General features: G+C 40.4%; 1 protein-coding gene across 1 annotated transcript in view; it reads right to left on the bottom strand.

Annotated features, from left to right (window-relative positions):
- Positions 1-20,268, bottom strand: part of LOC101845843 (solute carrier family 22 member 7) — a gene marked incomplete in the record, with an annotated part of 111,993 nt that overhangs the window by 3,337 nt on the left and 88,388 nt on the right. The window contains 2 exon segments of the mRNA XM_035969147.1: positions 1,553-1,670; positions 2,982-3,064. Coding sequence (XP_035825040.1) covers positions 1,553-1,670; positions 2,982-3,064 — 201 coding nt within the window.

The raw sequence follows: 20,268 nt of genomic DNA on the forward strand, positions 1-20,268 counted from the left end.
CCGCTTTATTTTTCTTCTTTTTTTTTCATTTTGTGTATCTTTTCTTCCCTTAGAACGGCCACAAAAGTACGTTATAGCTCATGTCAGCAAAACAGTTCAAGGTCCTGGGAGGAAATGAAGCAAGCTGCATCAGAAGGAATCCAAACAAACTGGCCCCTCTTTAGTCAGTTACGCTGACTGAATGATCGTAGAATGATTGAAAATGGGATTTTTTTTCTACCTGAATTGACACTGTTCATATTACTTTGAAGGTGGTATGCTTTAACCCTACCCGTACGTCGTGTTTTACTATTGTAACCATATAACGTTGGAAACTCTGTGCCACCAGTTTCCAGAGAGGAAATTTACTCGTTAATCCGATCCGTACGCTTTGCATAGCAGTCCGTCAAAAAAAAATTTTAACAAGAAATTCTGAAAGTTTCAAAGAGATCTTCGCACTAGAAGTATTCTGAAATGTGAAGAATACAACCCCGGGGGTACAAAATGACTCCAGGGTGTACGGATAGGGTTAAATGACTCCCCAGCATCGACACCAGCTAATAGGGATACAATGAATCAGCAAACTGGTGGAGAGACTCGATTTACTTATAGATTCTCTCCAAATCACGAAGATCAGGCTATTAATGTCTTTTAAGAGCTTCCAGGAAAGATGGTTAAAAAGAAATAGTTGAAAGATCCCTCGCCTATATCGTTCTATCAGTTTTGAACTTCCTTTCGCATCCTCTGAGACACTCAAAATCGAGGTCTAGATGTAAGGCGTATTAGAACTATAAAAAGACACATTTTATTAAAACCTCTCTGACTCCGTGGCTTCATTTTGCAGTACAGTATTATACGACTGATTGTGTTTCTATTTATGTATGTTTTTAAATCTTCGGATTGCATCGTGTGTATTACACTATGTACTCACTCAGTATGGTGTGATGTGTTTTTGTGTGTGATATGAGAGAAGGTGTGTTGGGGGGGGGGGGGGGGGGGGGGGGGGGGGGGGGGGGAGGGGAGGGGTTGTACATGTGTGTACGTGTGTGTTTAAAGGTGTATGGGTGTGTTGGTGTGTGTGTGTGTATGTGCATATGTGTGTGAATATTGTGTGTGAAAGGGTATATGCCGGTGCGCTCGCAATCGTGAGCGTATGTGTGTTTTGGAGTGGGCGTGTGTGAGGGAGTGTGTGAAAAAAATCCAGGTCGCCAGCATGTAAAACATGGATTTTATAGCGAATTAAATGTGGGTCAATCAAAAACACGTCTGCCGGTCACATTATGGCAGAAATGCAGGTTTCGAAGGCAATGTGATAATTATTTCAGAAACTGATTTAATGACACAGCGCTTATCAAGCTTTTAAAATAGCCCCACGTTTGTGTAATGTGTATTTTTCCGAAACGATTGGTATTGTCACAAAAAAGCCTTTGTGGGCAGAACTTTGGCCCCACCTATTATTATAGCATGATGTTAACAAAGATGCAGTGGGGAAATGGAAAGTGGCTGTTTGTACTGGTGATTGTCTAAGACAGGTGGCTGTTAGAGCAGGTTCGACTGTATTATGATCGTGTACCTGGTGACAGTTGGGTAGATCTCAGTCCCCCAGGTCTGCACGGCGGCCCAGCAAGCAGCGGCGGCCATTTTGGCAGCAAGACTCAGTCCGCTCGTCACAGTACCTTTGTCCTCAATATCTGCAAGAGGGAGTTAATTAACGAATTGATATACAAGGAATAATAAAGATAATATTATGTGTCCAATCGTTGGTGAAATCAGGCGCTCAGAAGAACAATGAAAGGAAGAAACGGGCGTTTTTCTGCCTGCATGTTGGGCGATTTGCATCGATCTGGGGGAGGGGGGAGATTCTCTCTTATTTTCTAAAATTGCCTTCGCTTTTGGTTTGGGTTTTTTTCCCCTATTTTTTTTCAGGGTGGGTGGGGAGCGGGGGTGTCAACCCATTATATCTCCATTTAAAAACACCTTTCTGTGATAATTGTGATCAAAGGTACAAAAATGTATATTTGCCGTTTCCAAGGACACTCAAGCTTTGGAAGTCCACAAACTTTGAAAGTCATTTACAAGTTTATTTTACTTTTGACACTAGAGGACCCCCCCCCCCTCCATCCCTTTCTTTAATCGTAAATATCTTGACTTCTACTTAGATATATAGATATTATTTAGATCAAAGGCAACACAAATAAACACGTTTTATGACTATCCCAATAACTCCAAAATCATTCACAAGAACTTACGAGCGTCTTTTTCTATCGTATCGCGATAAACAATACGTAAACACGACAAACTATAGGAGTTAATTACATAGTCAATACATTTTGTTACCTGGGTGCTAGAGAAAAGCAAAGAACACTCAGAAAGCATACAGTGCAAGTCGCGGATTGCATGCGCTCAAACACTTACAAACAGACAATATCTTTCGCTGTCTATAGCCGGGTACCCATCCTTTCCCATCTAGGTGAATTGAGGAAAATTCGAGTACAGTGCCTTTCCCAGGGACACAAAGTAGGGTCCTAGGAGGAATTCAAAATCATAACCTCATGTCAGAAGAGCCAGAGAAAGGCAAAGATTAACATGGATGGACAACATAGAAATAACGACTGGCCTGGATATGGCAGAATGTGCAGCGGCAGCTCGCGACCGAGAAAGATGGAGGGTCATTACACGTCAACCTCTGAGTCAGTGATGACACCTCCAGGTATCCAGGTATCCAGATATTCAGGTATCCAGGTAACCCCACGGTTGCGAGTCCGAGAGCCTCTAACCACTAGGCCAACGACGCCACTAGGTCACTCACCTGATGACTGACGATTGGATAGATGTTTTACGGCACTATCGACACAATTTTGGTCATTTAAGCGCCAACAGGTTTCACCACTACAAAATCAGACGTGTTTTTAGTAAGAGTCTTTCGGAGCTCGCAACCGCACACGATCATACTATTTTCATTATGCTAAAAAGACGAACAAACATTTATAAAAATCACTCACCTGAAATGTTCACAGCCATGCAGGCGAAGGCAGACACCGCCGACATTGCGAGGAGGACTAAACATGTCCATCGACGGCCCACTCTGGGGAAACAGAAGAAAAAACAGTTCAATGTCTTAGGACACGGATTTTAGAAATTTTATCAGCTTTACTTTTACTGTTACTTTTATCCGCCGCTTATACCCTTTTGGGTGTCGGGGGAAGAAAGAGACGTCTCTCTGTCGCCAGCCGGAAAGCTTGGGTCAGGGGGATGCCGTGAGTGGTTAGTGTTTCCCTGACTCCATCTATCCAAGTCTTTCTCGGTTGCCCTCTAGACTTGTTGCCATCGAATTTTTTGTTTTTGATGTAGGCACGTTGTGCTGGATGGTGTGTTGGTAATCGCATGAGATGTTCGAACCATTTGACTCGTTGGTGTTGGATATGTTGCATGAGATCATTTGTTCCCCCCATTTCTCTGATTACTGAATTTCTAATCTTGTTTACTGCTTTTCTATTTTAACAGCAGATGGCCTTAATTCTAGCTATGATTTTTGTAAGAGTATGTCTCCTAATGCCGTCGCGTCGCGCGCGTCCTTGCTGCTCCAAATTCAATCAAGTAAAATTACAAAAGAATCCGTCTCCTTACACGCGACGTGACGTCGTGTCGCCCGCGACCGTTGTCTGCTATCAGTCCATAGAGCGATCGAGACCTCGTCGCCAGCGACAAACTGGGGGCGTGACAGATTTAACCATATCAGTACGGCCTGGGGTCATTTTGTACATTTTAGATCTCTTTGAAACTTTCAGTATTTCTAAAAAAAATCATTTTGACTGACTGCTGTACAAAGCGTACGGATTGGATTAACGAGTAAATTTCCCGTTTGGCACAGAGTTCCCCACGTCGTATGGATACGATAGTAAAACGCGACGTACAGATAGGATTAAAGCATCGCCACTGGTCAAAATACCTAGCCGAGGAGTGTCAGTCGACGCACCCTGAGAGTGGTATGTGATGTGGTCGCACATAAGGATATATGTTTGTTTTGTAAAGTGTTTTTACCGCGCTCGCAACTGCATAAGGTCATATGAGTGCTCGGGACACACCTAATATTTTCAGTTGGTAGGAAATTTTGCCCAGGTGGCGGCCGAAGCCTACTCTTATCGATTTCAGACCACCAAGAGATCTTAAATGTGCGCAACTTGCACACGGGCCCTCCGAGATTTTTCGCCCTTTTCCGAGAAGGCTAGGTGTAGATCTTTCCTACCAGAAGATCAGGGGTGTGGCAGAAAGACAGCAGGAAGAAGGAGCCAAGGAGTAGCAGTAGAAAGGCTGCAGAAAGAGTCAAGAGCCCAGAGGAGGGGGCAAAGGAGGTGAGGGGGTGGGGGCAGAAAGTGGAAACGAAAGCAGACAGCAGAACATTGCTAGAGAGCAGGAAAGGAGGTGAAAGGAGACAATTTTAGAGAAGAAAATTCTTTCGGTCGCTACCCGGATTCGAACCCGGGACCTTTGAATGAGAGGCCAATACCTTTAACCTCTAGGCCACGAGAGCCCCCACATAAGGATATATACAACTCGAGAGTCATCGCTAGCGACTGCCGAGCGCTACGCGACGTCGCGTCCTGCAAAAGGAGACATAGGCTTACTGTTGCTGTTATCCTTACATCAGAAAAGAGTTATTATACTGGAAAATCGCCCCGCCTCTCGGCCTTTTCCAGTTTTTAATTGTGTTTAGTGAGGCATTGCGCTCAAAGGGAATAGACTTCAATATTATGAAAAGCTAGACAACTGAAAAATTGGGCTGGTTTCTCAATCATAGAGACACCTATTTTTCTGTCAGCCTTGTTTGTTTTGTACGCTTAAAAATTAATGATTTTCGGCATTTGCTTTAGAAAACTGGAATGATAAGCAATTAAACGCTCTCGAAAATATTCAAGTCATACTTTTTGAGTAATCATTTTGATCGGGCTTAGCGGAAATAATGATAATAACCATAGCAATAAAAATAGTGTTTTTGTTGCTTCCATGTAAAGCTATGTTCGTGGCAATTTGTTATCCAAACTTTTCCTTTCCTTTTCGCTATTCTGAAAAATGATTTTTAAAAGCATGGGGATATGGAAATGCTCATTTTCAAATGCAGTGGCATTTTATGCACTACCAGTGAGAACATTATGTTCCCGCAGAAAAAAATAAGTTTTATGAAAATAATATTTCCCACCAGTGATTGTGCCTGTGTCCTGTGCAGTTTCGTGTGTTCTAGTAGAGGTTTTACGGCGCTTGCAACTGCATAATAAGGTCATGTGAGCGCTAGATCCTAATAAACATATTCCTTTATTGATTCCCATCACTTTGGTATATGACAATACCTATTAGAGTAACTTAGAGCTTCACAGTAATGCATTAAATAGAGGCACCCCAGGTCTAAAACTGAACAAAGGAAAAATAATTATGTCCAGAACCTGAAAAATTAAGGCACAAAATTGTAAATTTTCTATTTCAAAGGACTTTAAAACTATGGAAGTTACCAAACTTTGGTGGCCCTTTTCTCGCAAATATATTTCTGAATTCATGCAACCCCCACCTTCCTTCAATTGGAAATATCTCAATTTCTATTGAAGATAAATGGGTACTTTTTCCATCTAGAGCAAGACGATAGAACAACCTTTAGGGGGATACAAAAACTCCACATGCCCAAAAATTAACGAGCGCCTGAGTTCACAGCGTAGGGACACAAATGCAGTAAGAATAGTTTTTGTTGGTTTATATCCTTCTAGAATCACAGTGCCGGCACCTTCCACTTAGAGAACTTAGGCGAAAATGTCACAAGGACACGTTTTCTCTGTTTAAGTCGTTTAACCTACTTGAAAACATCAACAGTCTTCTGTACAGCTTATACTGCACAGCGAAAACAAACTCTGGGCTGTGCTGAAACTTAAGGTTTTCAAACATCCTTTTCTCATTTTGCTCTGCTCTTCGGCTCAGAATCGGCCGACTGCTTTCTTGAGACATTAATCAATTTTAACATGCACCTTTTGCAGGGAGTTTTTTTTTATCAAAGATAAAAGATCGTGTAGAAGCTTTTCCGGGCGTGATTAATCACAGCTTGATAGAATCATGTTCAAAGCAAAAACTGGAGGCAATGATCTTGTCTTCTTACCAATTAGTGGAAGAAAGTTAAGGGTAGACCGTAAAAACAATTGCAACAAAAAAAACTTATTTGGTTTGACGGATAAAATTGCGTGTAATGACATATTAAAAATCGGCATTCGAAATCATGGCTGAAATTGTTTTAAAATGTGCTAAAAGTTGTCAGAAAATCAAAATTTATAGTACGACCAAATCGGTTTATCCTACTTGCTCTGACGCGAGAACGTTTGCGTAATACGTACGGATTTTCCCCGAAATGCTGATTTTCAGTATGTTATAGAGGAAGGTTTTCTTATTCTTATGACATCAAATCATCTTTGTTTGTTGCAATTGTTTTTTACGCCCACAGTGAAATGCACAGCTAAAGTTATTCGCCTAAACCTAATCTTTTGAAAAAATGGTGAAATGGTATGGGTTTAACGCCCCTATCAACACTATTAGGTTATCAAAAAGGCGGGACCTCTTAGTTTTAACGTCCATCTCCGAAAGAACCGAGCCAAATGGAAAAAGCCAGATCAAGACAAACGGGTCTAGGCCATCATTCTTCACGTTTCTATCTCGTTATTTTTTTCTGGGTAAAAGCTGTGAAACCAAAATGTAAAACTCCCCCGTTCTTTGGCTGCCTTTTATGGCCAGTTCAAAATGTAGCTCCTCACATTAGACAGACCAATGGACAAAATATTTTCACATATTTTTTCAACGCAGCTGACTCTCTATTTTAGACAAATTCGGTTAACGGACAGCTAATGGATCGTAAATTGTGTAATCGTGCATGATACCTATATTCGATAGTGTTTTCATTTCTATGACGTCTGTGGGCACCGTGCGGTTTTATAAGGGAAGTTTTAATACACCGTTGGGAAAAGGTAAGCACTTTAGGTAATTTGATGCCTTCATAAAAAAACCCACACTCTGAGCGAAATAATGTAAACGGTTTCTGCGTTGGCATGAAAGGAGGGAGGGCGGGGTCCTTCAGGAGATGTACACTGGGTGGGGGGGGGGGGGAGGGTTCCTTTTCTTGTACTTGTCTTCTTTTTTTGGGGGGTCTTTTTATTGTTGTTGTTTTTGCAACATAATGGGGGGGGGGGGGGGTTCTGAATCTAGAAAGCCACTCACTGACGGATTAAAACATCTTCCGTACACCCCTACCCCACAAAAAATCCCCCATTCCCGCTCCTAAATATTGCTCCAGAACATTTTGAAAAAATCATGTTTTCCTTTTAGTATAGAAAAAGAAGAAGAAACTAATTCCAAGAAATATGGAAACACAAAAAGAGTGGAAATGCATGTGGCACAAACTATTATAACATATCCAACCAAGCCCACATTTCGGGACGAGTGGTCGTGAAGGTACAGATGAAAAGAGAAAGAAACTGAACGTACCTAGCAGCCAGAAACCTTAGTTTTGTTTTAGTAGAGGTTTTACAGCGCTCGCAAGTCATATGAGCGCCAGAAGATAAGAGGTGTTACAAGAGAGTAACAAAAATAAAAAAGAAGGGGAGATAGGGACGATAGATGTTTGATAGGAAACAAGAAGTAAACCACACCAGAGCATCACGCCACTAACAAACATTCCACAGACAACTGATTCGATTAAAGTAAAGACAGTTACTCTTGAGAGCTTCACCTCTCATGTTTCCCTCTTTATATCTCCGAAGAATTCTTTTTTGGGGGTAAGTGTTTTACGGCGGTCTCAACGGCATAAGGTCATATGGGCGTACGGGACACACCATACACTTTTACAGTTGGTAGGAAATTTTGAATTTTTCCCGGGTGACGGCTGAAGCCTGCTCTTATCGATTTTAGACCACCAAGGGACATGGGCCCTCCGAGATTTTTCGTTCTTGTCCGAGAAGGCTAGGTGTAGATCTTTCCTACCTGAAGATCAGGGGTGTGGCTGAAAGACAGCGGCAAGAATGAGCTAAGAAGCAGCAGTAGAATAAAGCTGCAGAAAGAGTCAGGAGCCCAGAAGAGGGGGCAAAGGAGGTGACGAGAGAAAGAGGAGATGAAAGCAGGCGACAGAACATTGCTAGAGAACAGAAAAAGAGGTGAAAGGAGACAAAATTTTTTAGAAGAAAATTTTCACTCGCCACCCTGATTCGATCCCCGGACCTTTTGTTAAGAGGTGAACACCTTAACCTCTAACCCACGAGAGCCCCCTCCGAAGAAGTTTATGTTTTGCTTTTGTGCGTGTTTTTTTAGATTGTACTCAACACCCTTCTAAAAAAACAAAACAAAAAAAGAATGGGGTATTTCAAAGACTGTGCCCACTTATGGGATGTCAGTTGCCTATAATTTGTCTATTATAATAGACTATTCTTTAACGACTAAGCATGATGATTGACTAAATTTATTAGACAGGCATAATTTACTGTTGCTGGAACCCACTGTCACTCAATCATGATCGTGAGAAGTAATTTTTTTTTGGCTAGACTGATCTATTGTGCGTTCAACAATGCGGTTTATCAACAGATAAGTGGCAAAGTGGCAGCAGGTAACCATTGTTGTTATACTAGACTGTCGTTTTAAGATTGAGTAAAGAAAAGCGCATCGATACAGTACCGGTCATTTAGTGCTGGGAAAAAGTACGAGAGACAGACAAAAACAACAGAGGGATGGACCTACCAATGGCGCCCTCTAACCATCCGCTCGTTTTAAGGTTTTAAGAAACGAGCGTGAAAGGTATCTAGTGTTGCTAGATCATACTCTCGTTCAACAGAAAAGCACAAGAAAGAGTTGGACAGAACGTCTGTACGCCCAGGGGTCATTTTGTACTTTTACCACCCCCGGGTAAATTCTTCACATTTTAGCATACTTCTAGTTCGAAGACCTCTTTGTAACTTTCAGCATTTCTCAAAACATAATTTTGACAGACTGCTATGCAAAGTGTACAGATCAGATTAACGAGTAATTTCTTTTTTGGAAAGTGGTGGCACAGAGTTCCCCATGTCGTATGGTTACGATAGTAAAACACGACGTACGGATAGCGTTAATCAGAACTAAAAGATGTCACTCCTTCCTGGAGTTGTGGCACAGAGAGGCACGGCCTGACAAACAAGAAGACACATTGTTACCTCAGATATTACAAAGTTCTACCGGACATTTTTGGCCATTTTGAGTTACTAAGACAATGAGGTCTGAAACCAGAAGTTCCATATTCTCTATCAAAACAGTAAGATTAATCGGAGTTGTTATCAACATATTCATAGAATTGCATATTTGAAAAAAGCTTGACATGTTGTGAAAAATTAATTTCAAATTAATTTCTCAAAACTAGGTATTGAGCAGATAGAATTTTGTAATTCCAGGGTAGCGACAAATAACACCCTCCACTGGTGGAAGAACAAGCGTCTTAAGTTCTTAGAAATTCCTAGCCTCGCTCTGAGCCCAGTCAAAGAGAAAGTCAACACAAAATTTAAGAAAAACTGGTGGGTGTGTGGGGGTAATAAGAAGTCGTGATTCAGAAAGTACAAGTCCCTTTGCCGAGGCATGTTCACAGACGTCTCAGTTTTAAAGAAACACGAGAAACACGGGGAAAAAAGCTTCATGAGTACATGAGAAAACAGGAATGGAGTTCTGAAATCTCTTTGGTTCAATAGACCAAGGATCAGATTAGGGATTTTTTTTATGGTTTTGTCTTTTCCTTGCCACTCTGGACAATAATATCGTTCCTTTTGCACTGGGCTCGGAAAGGCTTCATTAATTTCATCAAGTATATTTACACGAAGCAGGGAAGCGCCCTTGGCGATTTAAGCTTACGACAGAATGAGTTTTTGCTGGAGCGTGGATCTGAAAGTGTGCATGTAGGGAAACGCTTACTTTGCAGTTTCTTCCGAATCTGTTTATTTCGTGAGAGGAGAGGGAGATTGAAGCCTCGTCATTTCCAAGTCTTGGAGATCTATAATAGGTTCATCTATCCGGTTATCAAATCGTGTAATTAAAAGAAATGTTCTAAAACATGATTGCAGCAAATGCGCACAAGGCCAGTGTTGTGCAGAATATTTGTGTCAACATGGCTTCATTGGGCAATCGCGTGCTTATCAACATTACTCACTGCCAGGGGTAATTGCTGTTTTGAGAAGATGTTATTGCTTTCCAGCACAAGAAAGATTTTCTTTTTTCTTTTCTTTTTTTTTCTTCTTTTTTTTTTTCTTTTCATTTATGAACCTGATATCATTGACCTGATCCGCCAACACGTTTAAAAGTCGCTACCTCAGAATTTCAAAGTACTATCCGGCATCTTAGGCTGTTTTGAGTTACTAAGACATTGAGGTAAGAAACCAAATGTTCTATCTGCTCTATCAAAATTATAACATTGTTCGGAGTCTTCATTAAGATATTCAAAGAATTGCTTTCCAAAAAGCTTGACATGATTTGAAACTCAAAATCTTTCGTGTCAAATTTCTCAAAAATAGGTACTGAGAAGATTAAACTTTGTAATTCTGAGGTACCAAAGTGGCTGAATACATGTAGTTAGTGAGCTCTGGATGACAATAATTGGGTCAAGCGTGCATCGGTGACACGGCATTTAGGTGGGTAGTCAGTGGGGTGTGTCCTTGAGCAAGACACGATATCTCAAGCTCAAACACAGACGCTACACACACAGAGGAGACCAGCACAGCTGTGTAGATTGTCTGTGTTCGTGGCAGCGTGTATTATTCGTGTATTTATGTGTCAATTATTGTATTTGTGTATTCATGTACACCCTTTTAAAACAAAGTTTCCTAAGCGTTCAATAAAGAGGAATTTGTTTGATTCTATGGAGTCACTCCCCCCCTTATTCACACACACACACACACACACACACACACACACACACACACACACACACACACACACACACATTCTAACCTTTTTGTATATCAGTTATGGAGATATAATGTTATATAGTTCTGACTGTAAAAGAGGTTTTCCTTCAGGCCCCCCCCCCCCCCAAATCCCCCCAATTTCCATATACCCAAACCCTTTCATGTCATAAAATTATTATTATTGAACGGATACTGTAATAAAAAAACATGTCAACAATTAAAAGAAAAGAGCCAGTGAGAAAGCTAGACAAAACAGGTTTGATGTATTTGTTTGTTCTTTTTAATTGATCCTCCCGCTGGCTGATGAGGAAAATCCGATTTTGAAAGATAGCGCTTTTTTTTTCTTTTGATTATGCGTTTCATTTAAAACAACAGCTTTTGAACTTGCGTTTGATTTAAACAACAACTCAAATCCGATTTCTACATTTATTTAATTTATCTCATTTGAATGGAAATAAATATCAAGACGAGCCTTTTTGTCTCCGAGGTAGAATAATAATAATCTTGATTGGAATCCCTCCCCTTTCTTGTAAGGGTTGTCTCATTAGCTGTCTCTCGTTTGTAATAAAGCCTTTTTCTCGTTTAAGACAAAGGCGAGGTATCACAAAGAAGCGCTGGTTTGTCGTGTTAGCTTTGTTTCTTTTAAGCTCTCTTGGACAATAACAATGACAATGACAAAGGTTATCGATCTCAGAGCGAAGAATTCTTCCTTGTCTATCACGGCAAAGTGAATATCTGGAGCGGAGAAGCACGCACAGTCGTGATCCGTATGCTGAATTGTTTGACAGCGTGATCAGAGTGAGTCAAAGAATCAAATAGAGATTGAGCAGACACGCGAAAAGCTTTCCTAATATAGAAACAATATAAAACATGATATATAACAAATATTAACAATAAGCCTAGCCTACTTTTCATTTGAGACGATATCACTACGCTGAGTTACGAAGGAAAATAAATCCTGAATCCACATGTTCACCTGCCAAAATAATCGAGAAAATATCTACTTCAATATGTATTCCTACTTTACGTAGAATGCATTTAAGACATTTAAACCTGCAGTAGACATATTAGTCATAAGATTTTTTTAATGATGGATTCAGTAAATTCAACAAAATAGTAGATGTTAACAGAAGACCCAGAAGAAGAGATGACAATTATTATCAATCTGGTTTCGAATTTAACTATCTTAATCTTGCCTTGCATAGATAGCTAAGACAAAATGCTGTAATCATGTCATGACCTGACTAGTGGCTGAGGGAAACAAATCATAATACTAATTAATAGCATTTGTATAGCGCATATCCCCGCTCAACAGCAGGCTCTATGCGCTTTACACTATATTATTACCCCTGCAGACCATAGTACACTCCGAAACATTTTCAGCTTCCCGGGAAGCATACAGAGCAAGCAGCTGATTAAACGCTCAAACACTATCAAACTGACAAGATCTTTCGCTGTCTATAGCCGGGTACCCATTCCCACCTAGGTGAAGTGAGGAACATTCGTGTAAAGTGCCTTTCCCAAGGACAAAACGTCGGCCCCCTGACGGGATTCGAACCCACGACCTTACGGTAGCGAGTCCGAGAGCCTAACCACTAAACCACCGACGCCACAAATCATGCACTTACTGCAGCCAGGTGCTCATTTTGAGTGAAGCCCTGGTTACACGCAACGAAAAATTGTATTAATCCCATCGTAGGCGAGAGCTGTCCGTTTTCCACAGCACCCTCTGTGTGTATGTGTATGTATGTGTGTGAAAGTGTTTGTCTGCGTAATTATATTAATGTGTATATGAGCTACTCTCAGAAATCACTTTAAAGTGAAAGATGCTCAGAAAACCGAAATCTTCAAACTGTCATTATTTATGCAAACGTACATAAACCCTATGATCATCATCATCATCTAGTGCCAGATCTGCGATAGACATCGGCGATCATTGTTTTCCATTCATTCCTTTGCTCGGATGCTCTCAAAAATCACTGCACTCTAAATAAAAATGGGGGAAAAAACGATTCCTTTTATCGAACTGGATAATCCGTTAACACGTTCCAGTCTGTTGTCATGTCCTATGACATTTGATTAGGTTCCTTCTCCTTGCGTCAGAGAGCTGCCATGTCTCAACCATTGATACTTAACAAAAAACAAAGAAAAGGCTTATCTGAACAATAGACTGGCTTTTAAAGCAAATCAAATACTGCCCTACATTCATCGGATCCCCCACCCGATAGCTTTTCAGTTCTTTCTTGAATGCTGTGATTGTTTTAGCCTACTTTTATTATCACAAAGGTCTCTAGTTACATTATCTTGATTAAACTGCTCGCAAAATGACACAAGCTATTCCAATAAATTTTTTGCCTTTAGTTCCTCTCACCTTTTTAGGTAGACTTGACCAGTCTGAAGGCTTTAGGTTTTTCTTTTGTTTTAGTAAGTGTTTTACGGCACTTGTAACACAATAAGGTCATATAAGTGCGGAAGATTAGAGGTGTTACAAGGAAGTAACAAACACAAAATAGAAGGAGGGGAGATAAGGACGATAGATGTATGTTTGATAGGAAAGAAGGAGTGTCTGAAGGCCAGGTTACACGTAACAATAAATTATACAAAAATTGGACGATCTATCGTTTGTGATGTAGGCCAATACGTATGTCGCTTTAAAGGCCAGTATTTTGTTCAAATAAGCCTTTTTTTCTTTCAGTGCACAGAGCACAAGCAAGTGGTTATCGTTGCGAAGAGACATCACTGTTTTCTGATGCAAAGAGAAAAATTGTTACTAATCGTAAAAGAATTGGATGATAGAACGTAACGTGTTAACAGACTAGATCTACACATTTTTCGATACAACGGACAGTTCTCGCATACTATTATGACGAATCTGATATAACGTATCGTTGCGTGCTACCGGGTCTTGACTGTTACATAATATAATATAGTCAGTCCTTGTGTCTGCTTATGAAAATGACCCAAAGACAGGGGGGAGGGGGTAGAAGCTGGTATTTATGTGCAATAACACCAAGGACCTTAGATAACCTATATAGTGAAAAGCTATCCACAGGTGTCCATCTAAATACGGTCGCTTTTAACGCACAAGGGGGCTATCCCGAAAAATGCTATTTTGAGAAAATCGAAGGTAAAGTTTTTGCCCCTTGTTCAGTTTCTTTGAAAGTCAAGGAGAGTTTTCTATATTACCAAACAAATATACACACCAATGAAACCAAACTTCTCCTATAGGTAGTACAATGCCCTCTTTTGGTGCAGGTCTAGATTTCTGGAAAACCCCGAAATCTGGGTTCGCCCGCTCGTCCTTAAAAGCGACCATATATCATAAGGTCTATGCCAATGGGTGGTTGTGACTGCATCGATTTATCCAAATTATAGAAGGGAAGAAGAGAGCATTAAAATTTGATTTTGAAGGCGCTTTCAGTAATTTTAAGAAAAAAATTGACATTCTCTCTTCAAAAAGATTTAATATATTATAACAATGAGCTAAATTTCGGCTCCATCAATAACATTAAGATTATTCAAACCCATTTCGAGGTTAGGCTTTAACGTGTTCAAGAGTTGCGACATAGCTTTCTTCCTTATGGGTGATATGTCCGCGTGGGTTTGTATTTGCGTATAATATAGATTGTAAAGCGCATATAGCTTACTGCTGACCGAGGATATAAGTGCTATACATAAAATGATATGCTAATTTGTTTTATTATTATTATTATTATTATTATTATTATTATTATTATTATTATTATTATCATTATTATTATTATTATTATTATTATTATTATTATTATTATTATTATTATTATTATTATTATTATTATTATTATTTTCATTATTATTCTATTATCAATATTATTATCAATATTATTATTATCATCCACATCATCGTTACCATCATCATCATCATCATCATCATCATCATCATCATCATCATCATCATCATCATCATCATCATCATCATCATCATCATCATCATCATCATCATCTTTCTGTGTGTTTAAGCATGTGGTTTTGTGAGCGAAAGTGTGTGGCCTTCAAAGCTAACACAACTGTATAACCTTAATTTCTTTTCAACACTGTAATGCTTGTTAAAAGGCCGAGCCTCTCAACTCAAAGAAAAGTGGGATGAGAGAGTCTCGAATTTTCCTTTTAGTTTTAGTAGAGATTTTACGGCGCTCGCAACTGCATAAGATCATATGAGCGCTAGAAGATTAGGGGTGTTACAAGAGAGTAACAAACATTTAATATTTTTAAAAAAGAAGAAGGAAGGATAAGGACGATAGATGCTCTATAGGAAAGAAGAAGTAAACCACATCATAGTGTTTTATCAGTTCAGTAGCTGGGCCTCCTTTCGATGAAAGGAATGATCGAAGCATTAACATCTAATGAAATTCAATGGCCTAACATATTTACACTCTACTGGAATGTAGCAATACATCTTGAGAGAAAAGTGACACACGTGTTTCCAAGTTGCCAAAAATATAGATTGATTCTCTATTCCGCTTTCGCGGTTGTACCAAAGATAGTACATAACAAGATGGGCCACTAAGCCAAAAAAGGTTCCGCCGGAAGTCTGCTCTTTGCTTCAGATGGCGCTGTAGTCTGTTTTGAGGCTCTCTTTCGTTTCTCCAGAAGAAGAATAGGAATAGCACCTCCATGCATGCGCAGATCGACTGCTGTTCATCAGCTGTTCTGGTTCGTTCAGTGCGGAGTTTTATGGATTTTATTATTTTAATGACCTCTCGCCTCTCCTTCTAAAGTCAAATTACACGAAGAAAATAGTCGCCCCTTCCTCCGGAAGAGGTTTATTGTCAGCGTAACCATCTTTGAATAAGCGTTCTTCCGAAATTTGAATTCTTATTATTCAAAAACTTGTTAGTTTCACTATGATTTATTTACACAAGTAGGGTAACTCTCTTCGCAAAGGGTGCGCATTTGTGAAGAGGGCGCCACTGAATTTTGAGGACACTTTTTTAATTGGCTCAAAGAGAGGAGTGGACCCTCTTGTTATGTAGACTCTTTGGTTGTACACTGCAGAATTCTAAAGGTGTGGAATCAGTACTGGTGCACGGAGAGTGAACGGAAACCTCACTTGTTTACAATGGCGTCTTAGAAGACGGACTTTCCCAATATTCTGTGTGGACGAAACGAAGCATTTTGGAAAAATCGGGGAAACCAGTTTGCGTTGATTTTTAAAAGTTAGATCCAAGCCAGATGGATGCTTTGGATGACTGAAAAGTTTCAAAGGTGTGGATTTGGTAATAAGGGTGGGGTTTATGCACAAGGCCTCCCAAGTCAGCTTTTATATATTAATTAAATAGATTCTGGGATGAAGGCGTTAAAAATAAAACGCATTTCGAGCTAATGGCGAACGTGTCGGCGCGCGTCCGTAAATTAAGGGGGGGGGGGGGGGGGGCTACACCCCCAAAATCCAAATTCGGCTCAAAATCATGGAATTTGAGTTGTAGGAATTTTTTAGCTTCCTCAGCCTCTCCTACAACTATTTCATGGCATAAGAACCCCCAAAAACCGTATATTTTCCCATACCGGGCATGTTTGTAACCGTCATTTCCTCATAAAGTCAGTATTTTATTTTTCTTTACCGGCCGTTTTCTCAAAATGCGACTTTTCTCTATACTTTTTTGAATAACTCTACCATTTTTCATCCAATCTTCATGAAATTTTCACAGAATGAAGAGAAGAGGTAATACTAAAAATTATCTGTTGAATTTTTGATATATGGAATAGATTTTTGTTGGTGGTGTCTGGAGTGTGGATTTTCACGGATTTTTCGCAAACTTGAATGCGACCTCAGGAAAAAATTCATTAAAAATGTTATTTTCTAATTCGATTAGGAAAAAAACAACAGACTAATTTTTAGATCTAATGTTTGTGAACACGCATGCAAAAAAAACAAAACAATCAATTTCCATGAGCGATAAGTGCGGTATTCATTACGTAAGACATGTCAATAAAAATCCAATATGGCGGCTCATCCATGGAAACGAAACTTTTTTCTCAAATTTGATTGCGGATTTTAAGACTCCTTACTATGCTTGTTATATGTGTGAAATTTGGTAAAATTCGGTCCAGTAATAAGCGAGATAGCCTCCAGGTGTAGCCCCCCCCCCCCCCCCCCCCGTCCCCTTAATGTACGCGCACGTGTTTGCTTGTTTGTGTGTGTATGCGTGTACGTCTGTGTGATTGTGAAAGAGCCTACGTGCAAGCGAACCCAGGGAACTCGGACAAGACGCAATGGAATGAACCCCACCACGCCGAGAGCCTGTCACTCCGGACTCCCACATCACCTCAGGGAAACCTCCCGTGCCATTTGGATGACGTTAGCCTAGACGCAAGCAACATTTTGACCTCTGGTAAATTAAGGGCAAAAAAATTGTGAGGCATCGTTGGGAAATCAGGCGCTCGTCAAAATAATGATATCCGAAAAATCGGTATTTTTTTGGCCAGTTTATAAAAAAAATTTTCCAATTTTTTTTTGTTGGGCTCAACACCTTGTATAACCTTTCAAAAGCACTTTAATGTGTGGATTTTATGGAGAGAAAAAAACGTTGATTAACGGGCACATCAAATTTAAATTTGCAGTTTTCAAGGAATCTTAAGCTGTCGAAGTCCCCAAACTTTGGCGGCCATTTTCACATTAATTTTGCCTTCAAAACCAGGCGACCCCACCTACTTCAATCGTAATTATATCTTGACTTCTGTTCAAGATAACTTTTGGGGTTTTTTTTTCATTGAAAGCAAGGAAAATGAACAATTTTGAAGATGATACCAATAACTCCACATGCCCAAAAATTGACGAGCGCCTGATTCCACTGCGTCGCGACACATTGTTATCAACACGTGCGAAAGGGTGTTCGTGGCAAGGGCAGACCTGTTGGCATGGATGATAAATAATAAGGACACGGCTTGTGTGAACGAAGGGAAAGGTTTGAAGTCTGCGTCTGTCTTTACTTCCGTGTATAGATGTTTTGTATTGGGTGGGGGGGGGGGGTTATCAAGAAGACCGTTGACAATGAACAGATAATAAGGGAATGAATTAAGAAGAGGAAGCAGGTCTAATATAATAGCTTTTGTCTTTTGTTGGGGGTTTTTCTGACGTTCTTTCTTGTTTCATGGTGTTGTTTTTTTAATCAAGATGGAGGCTGTTATTGAGTTCTCACTAAAAAGATTCTTTTGTTTATTTTTTTATCATTTTGTCGTTATAGTTTGTTTGTTTGTTTGTTGTTGTAGTTGTTTTTTGTTGTTGTTGGAGTTTGTTTGGGGGGGGGGGGCTTTAAAAGGGGTCGTGGTTCAGAATGCACTGAAATATAAGTGTCGGCGTGTTTTTCTACATCTCGACGTTAGGGCTTTAGAGTAAAAGTGACGAGAAAACGATAACGGTTATGACAACGATGATCAAGATAAAGATAAGTTTGATTTTTTTTTAACACTTTTTGAGATCGTTGCGCATTTTCTTCTTTTATCATGAGACCAGGAAGCAACGATTCGTAATTGGCGTCTAAGAGTATATATAATAATGTCTCCTTATACTCGACGCGACGTTGCGTCGCGCGTGGTCCTTACCGCTCCAAAATCAATCAAGTAATACGGGGTGCCCACTACGGCTGGATCGGGCTGATCGCCCGACTCGATCGCTTGAAACTGAAAACAAACACATTTGTTATTAGGCCGATCGCTCGATCCCATCCGTAGTGGGCTCCCTGTATAAGATTATAAAGAACCCGTTTCCTTACACGTGACGCGACGTATCGCTGAGCACTACCTTCGCCTGCGATCGTCCCCATGTACAGATCGAGACCTCGTCACGCGCGATGGACTGGGGGTGTAATATGGGGTGCCCACTACGGCTGGATCGGGCGATCGCCAGACTCGATCGCTTGAAACTGAAAACAAACACGTTTGTTTTTGAGGCGATCGAGTCGGGCGATCGGACCGATCGGCCGATCACATCCGTGGTGGGCACCCCGCATTAGGTGCTTCATTGACTCGAGCAGAATCTGAAAATGGGAGTTCGATTCCCTTGCCGGGGGAATTTCTTTGGAGTATCCAGGTCTTTCTCCTGGGACTTCGTATCATCTCTCTCAGTACGGTTAGGCAATGCCAAGCAGTGTCGAAACCTGCCACCTACATGAACTAAAAATGTGTCGGTTAGAAAAAGAAGGAAATCTTAGATGTAGGTCACGCCCCCTTTGAAACAGTTTAGATCATTTGTGTCACGACGCAGTGGAATCAGGCGCTCGTCAATTTTTGGACATGTAGAGTTATTGGTATCACCTTCCAAATTGTTCATTTTCCTTGCTTTCAATGAAAAAAAAAAAACATTTATCTTGAACAGATGTCAAGATATAATTACGATTGAAGGATGTGGGGTCGCCTGGTTTCAGGGGTAAAATTAGTGTGAAAATGGCCGCCAAAGTTTGGGGACTTCCACAGCTTAAGAGTCCTTGAAAACTGCAAGTTTAAATTTGATTTGCTGGTAATCAACGTCTTTTCCATAAAATCCACACATAAAAGTGTTTTTGGATGGACATACAAGCTGTTGAGCCAAGAAACGAAAATTCGAGAAAAAAAAAATTCCAAACTGGCCAAATAATGCCGATTTCTCGGATTTCATGATTTTGACGAGCGCCTACTTTCACCACTATGCCTCACACTAGGATGCGGGCAGACGGCCCCATACCTGTCAGATCAACCCAGGTTGAACGGAATACAACATCCCTGCAGAAAGACCGAGATACTCGATAAAAAAAAAATCTCTTCACATAAGATCAAACCTGAGTCTCTTGTACACGGCAGCCAAATGCCTAACCACTACACAATAGATGCCAGAGTGTCAATTCTTTTCTTTGGTGAGGGAGGGGGGGGGGTGCAAAAACGCCTATATCTAATTTTGAAAGGATTCTTACATCAAAGCTAGAAATAGCAACGTAATTTTATTAAGGAACTCTAAAAGGTCAGGACAGGACAGACTGGGAAACTAATCTTGTTGAAATCTTTAATTTAAAAAAGGGGGTGTGGTGGGGTGGGGGGACAGACTCTGCGACTTAGGCTGTGAACACGGAAGTGATTTGTTGTACGACATGTTTTTTACACTCCCCATCGACTCAACCTAATAAGATCTGTGACATTTGAGGAGGCGGTAACGTCTACTCTTACTGTCAGGGCCAACCCGGGCTGAGAGGGATACACAGGGTTCCAGCATACAGTTTGTACAGATCGCGAGCTCCCACTTTTTTTCTTTATATTTATATCTTTTCTTTATTTCATACACACTCTCTTCATTTATATATCTCTTTCTCTCTCTCTCTCTCTCTCTCTTTCTCTCTCTCTCTCTCTC

The sequence above is a fragment of the Aplysia californica genome, unplaced genomic scaffold (genome assembly GCF_000002075.1).
Source record: "Aplysia californica isolate F4 #8 unplaced genomic scaffold, AplCal3.0 scaffold00120, whole genome shotgun sequence".
NCBI lineage: Eukaryota > Metazoa > Mollusca > Gastropoda > Aplysiida > Aplysiidae > Aplysia > Aplysia californica.